This window comes from Carlito syrichta, unplaced genomic scaffold, assembly GCF_000164805.1.
Source record: "Carlito syrichta isolate Samal-C Ts95f unplaced genomic scaffold, Tarsius_syrichta-2.0.1 Scaffold306742, whole genome shotgun sequence".
NCBI classification, from domain to species: Eukaryota; Metazoa; Chordata; class Mammalia; order Primates; family Tarsiidae; genus Carlito; species Carlito syrichta.
In genome coordinates this window covers 148,143-156,633 of record NW_007250838.1, presented here as the reverse complement: position 1 = coordinate 156,633, position 8,491 = coordinate 148,143, and the positions used below count along the sequence as shown (strand labels likewise).

General features: G+C 39.4%; 1 protein-coding gene across 1 annotated transcript in view; it reads right to left on the bottom strand.

Annotated features, from left to right (window-relative positions):
* SYNE2 (spectrin repeat containing nuclear envelope protein 2) overlaps positions 1 to 8,491 on the bottom strand; it is a 317,000-nt gene that overhangs the window by 169,525 nt on the left and 138,984 nt on the right. The window contains exons 47-49 of the mRNA XM_008063321.2: positions 7,662 to 7,984; positions 3,693 to 3,837; positions 1,993 to 2,211 (exon numbers count right to left, since the gene is read on the bottom strand). Coding sequence (XP_008061512.1) covers positions 1,993 to 2,211; positions 3,693 to 3,837; positions 7,662 to 7,984 — 687 coding nt within the window. The remainder of the gene's footprint in view (positions 1 to 1,992; positions 2,212 to 3,692; positions 3,838 to 7,661; positions 7,985 to 8,491) is intronic.

Sequence of the window (8,491 nt, the reverse complement as noted above, 5' to 3'; positions counted from 1 at the left end):
AAAAAAAAAAAAAAAAAAAAAAGTGGGCAAAGGATATGAACACATACTTCTCAAATAGAGAGGTGCAAGTTGCCAACAAACATATGAAAAAATGCTCAACATCTCTAATCATCAGAGAAAAACAAATAAAAATCACAATGCAATACCATCTTACATCAGTCATTAAAAAAGTCAAAGAACAACAGATGTTGGCAAGGATGCGCAGAAAAGAAAATCATCATTGGTAAGAACGCAAACTTGTTCAATCTCTATTGAAAACAGCATGGAGATTTCTCAAAGAAAATAAAAATAGAATTGCCATCAGACTCAGCAATCCTACTACTGTGTATCCACCCAAAGGAAATCATTATATAAAAAAGGTATCTGAGCTGGGCTCAGTGGCTCAGCCTGTAATCCCGTGCCTTTGGGAGGCTGAGGTGAATCGATTGCCTGAGCCCGAGGGTTCAAGACCCGCCTGGGCAGCGAGACCTCATCTCTACAATAAATAAAAAAATCAGCCGGGTGTGGTAGCGCATGCCTGTAATTCCGGCTACTTGGAAGGCTGAGGCGGAAGGATGGCCGGAGCCTCGCGGGTTGAGGCTGCGGTGGCCGGGAGCGGCCACTGCACTCCAGTCCAGGCGACAGAGTGAGACTCCAACTCAAAAAAAAAAACAAAAAAAAAAGGTATCTGTACTCATATGTTCATTGCAGTATTATTTACAATAGCAAAGTCATGGAATCAACCGAAGTACCCATTCAAGGTTGACTGGATAAGGATACATGTGGTAGATATACACCATGGAATACTATACAGACATAAAAAAGAATGAAATTGCTGGGCTTGGTGGCTCAGCCTGTAATCCCGTGCTTTGGGAGGCTGAGGTAAGTGGACTGACTGAGCCCGCGGGTTTGAGACCCGCCTGGGCAACCTGGTGAGACCTCATCTCTACAATAAATCAAAAAATTAGCCGGCGTGGTAGCACGTGCCTGTAGTTCCAGCTAGTTGGAAGACTGAGGCGGAAGGATTGCCGGAGCCCAGCAGGTCGAGGCTGCGGTGGCCGGGAGCGGCCACTGCACTCCAGTCTGGGTGACAGAGTGAGACTCCAACACACACACACACACAAAAAGAATGAAATCATGTCCTTTGCAGCAACATGGATGGAGATGGAGATCATCACCCTAAGTAAACTGACTCAGACAGAAAACCAAACACTGCATGCTCTCACTTCTATATGGGAGCTAAATGAACATAAAAAGATGGAAATAATAGTCACTGGGGACATTAAAAAGGAGAGGAGATGAGGTTTAGAAGCCACCTATCGGGTACAATGTTCACTATTTGGGGAATGGGGACACCTAAAGCCACAGTATGCTATATGCCCACGTAACAAACACACACTGTACCCCTGAATCTAAAATTTTTAAATGTAATTAAAGAAAATAAAGCTTACATTGCAGTATTTTAAAAAAAAGAATTATCTGATTTTTTATCATTGTTATAAAAGAATCTGAATAACTTCTTGGAAATTATTTTAATAGAGTCTGACCTCTATCAACGTTCAGCAGTCCTAAATGTATATGTGATGTACCCAGTGATACCAGTTGTGGACTTGTATGTATTTATTTATTGAGTTGGAATCTTACTCTGTTGCCCAGGCTGGAGTGCAGTAGCATAATGGTGGCTTACCACAGCCTTTGCCTCCTGGGTTCAGGCAATCCTTCTGCCTCAGCCTCCCGAGTAACTGAGACTACAAGCGTGTGCCACCATGCCTGGCTAATTTTTTGGTTTTTTGTAGAGATGAGGTCTTGCTATGTTGCACAGGTTGGTCTTGAACTCCTGGGCTCAAGCAATCCTCCTGCCTTGGCTCCCAAAGCACTAGGATTTCAGGCGTGAATCACTGCACCTGGCCTTACACCCATTTTTATATAAAAACAAAATGAAAGTAATAAAACAATTTATGTAACATTTGTTAGGAAACTATATGGTTTGACTGTTAAAAATGAAGCACTCACTTCTTCACTGACAAATTTCCACTCTTGCTTCAGTTCTTCACACCACATCTCCCACTCTCTGGCAGCTTCCAGTAAACTCAGCCATTTTTCCCACAGGGCAGACATGGTTCGGAGCAAACACATGCCATCATTTTCTGTGCACCTGGGTCTCAAGTGTCTGAGGCTCTGCCGTAGTTTCATTAACTCTTCTTTGGTTAATAGAAGATTCGACACCAAGGTCTTAAGAAAGAAAAGAAAAAGGACAGAAGAGACATACTATCTATTATTTTTTTCTGAAATGTATAAACTATTTTAAATCTTGCACATTTAATGATTTAATATTCCATAAGTATTATGTGATCTCTTTCTTGTCCTTTTGAAAGTCAATTTGGGCCAGATGAGAATTAGCTAAGTATTGTTGTATTCTGCATGAATTTGGGACTACAGGGACAAAAAATGACCCATAGATTCATTTTACCAAGTAAAAATGTGTTTTCAAAAGTAATTCTTCTAGATGTACATATTTCCCCCCTTATCCATGATTTTGTTGGCAGTTATTCGTGGTCAACCATGATCTAAAGATAATAAATGAAAAATTCTAGAAGGAAATAATTTATAAGTTTTAAATTGCATGCCATTCTGAGTAGGGTGACAAAATCTCATACCATCCTGCTCCATGCCACCTGGGACATGAATCATCCTTTGTCCAGGGTCTCCATGCTGTCTACCTTCCCCACCTGTGAGTCACCTGGTTATCAGATCAACTGATGTGATGATGCTCATGTTCAAGGTCAATAGTAGCCTACCTCACAAGGTCTACCTCATTCACCTCACTTCATCCCATCATGTCGACATTGTACCACCTTGCATCATCACAAGATGAAAGGCGAGTACAGTACAATGAGATATTTTGAGACAGAGATCACATTCACATAGGTTTTATTAGTCTATTGTTATCATTATTCTATTTTACTATTATAAGTTATTATTGTTAATCTCTTACTGTGACTCACTTATAAATGAAACTTTATCATAATTATGTATGTATAGGAAAAAACATAGGGTAGATAGGGTTTGGTGCTATCAATAATTTCAGGCATCCACAGGGTCTTGGATAAGGGAGGACTATGTACATTTTGTTATTTTAACTTAAGTCCCATATTTTACCAGGCAGCTCATTTGCACAATACCTCCTGTATCAACCACCAACACAACATTAAAGAGTATTTTTTTGGTTTGCTTTTGTTTTTGGCGGATGTTAAGAACAGAAGATTTAGAATGTCCTCGTCCAAATCCTAATAACATAATTCCTTACATTTTAACAGACGAAAAATAAACAAAATCTAAAATGCTTAGTAACAGAGTCTAAGAAGTGTCCAGGATTTAGCGTTTAGGACAGTTGTAGTAAGCATTCAGTGGACATAAGGCTCAGTCAGTGATTCAGCTGCATCCCTCAAAGTAACATGAAAGGTGAAGCTTTGGGAAGGCCATCAATAAGGACTGGATGCTACTGGGGGACAACTGTCCTATGAGTCTAATTAATTAACACTGTCGGACCACCGCTTCATGTTTTTCTCTCTGGCTTTTGATCTGAAGAGTTTTCATGGGTGTACAACTCAGCCTGAAGATTTCTGTGGGTCATAACTGAGCAACATTCTCTGGGTCATTCACTTGTTTGCTCTGGGGATGTTTTGCACACAGAGACTTGCAAATACTATTACCTTGCTCTGTTCCCAGCGTTCCAAAGCTTCTTTGTAAGACACCGGTGTTAGAGACATGGCCTGCCCAAGAACTGTCTCCATTTTGCTGAGGTTAGTGCAAATTTTCTCTTCCATTTTTCTATAGCATTTGTAATTTTCAAGATACCTAATGAGGCACAGTTAGAAAAAAGTGATATTGTTTTGTTTAATGCAATAAATTCTAAGCTTTCAGAATAAATTCTCCATATTTAACTTTTTTGAAAGGATATGAATTCACTACTTATTCACAAAGGGACCTACATATGGCTTTAAATGTAAGCTTTAACAGGCAGATAGGGCTGTCTATAAAATGCCTAGATTAGAGAGTTTGTTCGTTTTCAAGTTCACTTCAGTATCGAAAATATGGAGATATATGCAATATACATGGTTATGGTAAAGAAAACTGCTAATACTGTAGTCTCTCGGTGATAGTGTTATGAATATTCACTGCACAACCCAGTTGAACTCTCTGGGTGTTTGATAAGTTTCATAATAAAATATTAGCAAAAATGGGAAAAACACTATAAAAGAATAAAGTTCACTTCAGTAAAGCAAAAACTGCATTCTTGAACACGCTAATGAGCTACAAATTAGTACAATTCTTATTAAAAAAAACCACGTAGTCTTAAAACTACTCATATCTCTTGACCCATTAATTCAGTTTTCACAATTTACTATAAGGAATTAATCCTAATCATGATAAAACCTTTTGCACAATAAAATGTTTTTATTCATTAGAGTACTGATTACAGCAGCAAAAAACCTTTGTAGCTAAAAAAAGTTATGATTAAACAGATTAAAATAATCCATTATATAAGATATTATGTAGCAATTGCAATTATTTTTATTTTTATTTTTTTTTGAGTTGGAATCTCACTCTGTCATTCAGACTGGAGTGCAGTGGCCGCTCCCGGTCACTGCAGCCTCGACCTGCTGGGCTCTGGTGATCTTCCGCCTCAGCCTTCCAAGTACCTGGAACTACAGGTGTGCACTACCATGCCCGGCTAATTTTTTTTGATTTGTTGTAGAGATGAGGTCTCGTCAAGTTGCCCAGGCGGGTCTCGAACCCGCGGGTTCAGGCAATTCACTCACCTCGGCCTCCCAAAGCGCTGGGATTACAGGCTGAGCCACCAAGCCCGGCCTGCAATTATTTTTATAAAGCATTTGTCACAATATGAAAAGAACTGTTATAAAGCAAAAAAATAAAGCAGAATATTTTACAATTTATTACAGCATAAAAGTATGATATATTAAAAACACTATAAAATTATGTAGCCAAAATAGACACAGAGTAAATCTCTCATTGAAAGCAATTAAAAATTCTGCATTCTGTACAATGACCATTTGTATACCTAACCCTGAATTGTACCCATCTTTAAAATAATAATTGGCCAGGCGTGGTGGCTCAAGTTTATAATCCCAGCACTTTGGGAGGCCAAGGCGAAAGGATTGCCTGAGCCCGTGGGTTCGAGACCAGCCTGGGAAACATGGTGAGACCTTGTTTCTACAATAAATCCAAAATTAGCCAGGCATGGTAGCACATGCCTGTAGTTCCAGTTACCTGGAAGGCTGAGGAGAAAGGGTCACTGGAGTCCAGCAGGTCGAGGCTGCAGTGGCCAAGAGTGAGCCATTGCACTCCAGCCTGGGCGACAGACTGAGACTCCAGCTCAAAAAATAAAAATAAATAATTAAACTCAATTAAAAAAAATTTTTTTTTTTGAGTTATAGTCTTTCACCCAGGCTGGAGTACAGTGGCACCATCACAGCGCACTGCAGCCTCAACCACCTGAGCTCAGGTGATTCTCCCATATCAGGCTCCTGAGTAGCTGGAACTACAGGTATATGCGACCATGCCTGGCTAATTTTTCTGATTTTTTTCTATAGATGAAGTGTATTGCCCAGGCTAGTTTCAAACTCCTAGGCTCAGGCAACCCTCCTACCTTGTTCTATCAAAGTGTTGGGGTTACGGGCATGAACCATCTCTCTCAGCCTCAAATATACTTTCTAAAAATCAACTATTAAAATACATGAAAAAACTGTCAAGTTATAGAGGCCTCAAACTCTGTAGAATGGACATTCACAAAAATGAGCAAAGGTGTAGCGTTACTTTTTTGCCTTGAGGCATTTGCCTTGAGGCTGGGTGTTTAACAGGAAACTCCCTCAGTGAAGGCATTTTATGCATTCAGAAAGATTTTTATGCATTCATAAAACTCTAAGGATTAGTCTTTAAGATATAAATTCCTACAAATCAATAAGCGAAAGATAAACAGTTAAAAAAAATTAGGTAAGACTCGAATAAGCATTTTACAGAGGAGGAAATATGAAAGATTGATCCACTTTCAGAAAAGAGATCAAACTCATTAGCAATAAGAGGAATGCAAGCTCAAGCCACAATAAGACATCACTTCTTACTCAGCAGACTGGCAAAAAATAAGTCTCACAATATCAGTTGTTGGCAAGGATGGGAGACAACTGGAATAGTGGAAATTGGCAAAAACATTTGGTGTTAAATTTATGATGTGCAGCCGGGCTCGGTGGCTCAGCCTGTAATCCCGTGCCTTTGGGAGGCTGAGGTGAGTGGATTGCCTGAGCCCGCGGGTTCGAGACCCGCCTGGGCAGCGAGACCTCATCTCTACAATAAATCAAAAAATCAGCCAGGCGTGGTAGCGCATGCCTGTAATTCTGGCTACTCTGAAGGCTGAGACGGAAGGATCGCCAGAGCCCAGCAGGTGGAGGCTGCGGTGGCCAGGAGCGGCCACTGTACTCCAGTCTGGGCGACAGAGTGACACTCCAACTCAAAAAAAAAAAAAAAAAATTTAAGATGTGCATAGCTTTCGACCCGAGTAATCACACTCTTACATATATACCAAAGGAAAGCTATTACATTCTAAAATATTCCTAGGTAGAACTGTTTGCAAAAGCAGAAAACTGGAAGTAAATGTCCATCATAGCTAGGCAGGTGAATTTTACCATAGACAAGAATATGCATAAACCTCAGGATCGCATGATGAGTTTATAACATGAAGTGATAGAAAAATATACACCTTAGGTGTTAGTTCAAAATCATGAAAACAAGACACACAAACATGTGGTAAAAATACAACAAAAACCAGGGAAATGGCAAACATAAAATTGAAGACAATGTTTATTTCTGAGAGGAGAAGGAAGGTGCACACAATCAAATCAAATTAATAATGTTTGACTTTGAACCTTTGGGTACAAAGATGTTTGTTTTATCATCATGCCTTATATCATATACATACTTTATAAACATTCTGTTTTATGTACCGAATATTAAATGAGAAAAAATAAAAGAAATATTTACCATGGTTTTCTTTAGATAGCAATTTTTTTTTTACTATTCCATATTTTCCAAGTGATCTTTAATGTGTACATTTATTTTATTTTTTTGAGTTGGAGTCTCACTCTGTCGCCCAGACTGGAGTGCAGTGGCCGGGAGCAGTGGCCGGGAGCGGCCACTGCAGCTTCGACCAGCTGGGCTCCAGCGATCCTTCTGCCTCTGCCTTCCAAGTAGCTGGAATTACAGGCGCACTCTACCACGCCTGGCTAACATTTATCTTTTTTTTTTTTTTTTTTTTTTGAGTCGCGGTCTCACTCTGTCACCCAGGCTGGATTGCAATGGCATGACCACAGCTGCTGCCTCAACCTTTTGGGCTCAGGCGATCCTCCCTCCATAGCCTCCCAAGTAACTGGGACTACAGGTACACACCACTTTACATAGTTGTTAAATTTTTTGCAGAAATGAAATCTCACTACGTTGCCTAGGCTGGTCTCAAATTCCTGGGCTCAAGCAATCCTCTTGCCTCAGCCTCCCGATATGCTGGGATTACAAACGTAAGCTACCATGCACAGCTAGGTGCATGTTAAAAATAAAGAAACAACAACAACATTTTATGTTCTTAAGGCATTGCCTTTAGAAAAAAGACCTACCTTTCTAACTCAGCTTCCTTTACTTTGGTGGCTTCCTTCAAAGCTAAATTCTTACAAACAAGTTTCTGTAAAGTACACTGAAGTTGTAGCTGGGCTTCAGGGCTGGATATAGTTCCCAGTTTCTCGGTGAGGTCCTCAATGACTGCTAGTGTGGATTCCAACTCCTCTTGCTCCCAAAGAGGCATCGCTAGGGATTTTTCCGGGCTGTCAAGGTCAACTCTATGGGTTGCAATGGAAGCTTCAAGGGAAGCAATGATCTCTACTGCCCTGGTGACTGCTTCTTTATAGCGTGTTAGGTTTTCATAAGCATCATTCAAGATATTCTGGTGAACAGGAGAGCAAACGTTGTGACAAAAGTTGTCAGACTTCTGGGATTTTTGTCATTCTTGAATTTCTTCATGCATTTATAATATGGCTCTCAGTCTTATGAGAGATAGCATACTCATACTTACAGTTTGGCAATATTACACTAGTATTTTTAAATGAATAACTTTTTGTTTGTACAAAGACAATTTGTTTCCAGATTCTCTAAGAAAAATAATCTAAATTCAAAATAACATTTCACGAACAATATCTATTGATGTATGCTCCTACTCTGGAATTCTTGTACTAGACTATGAAATAAATAAAACAAATAACAGAAAGAAAACAACTTAACATATTTAATGTATATAACTTCAATTGGTATTTGTGAATAAATCAAATGACATTAAGCAAACAACTTCAGACTTCTTACGTTTTTAAACTAATGGCTCTCCCATGAACTTTAGTTTGGGTCCATCACTGAATGCCTCCAGACATTCATCCAACTCAAAAAAAAAAAAAAAAAA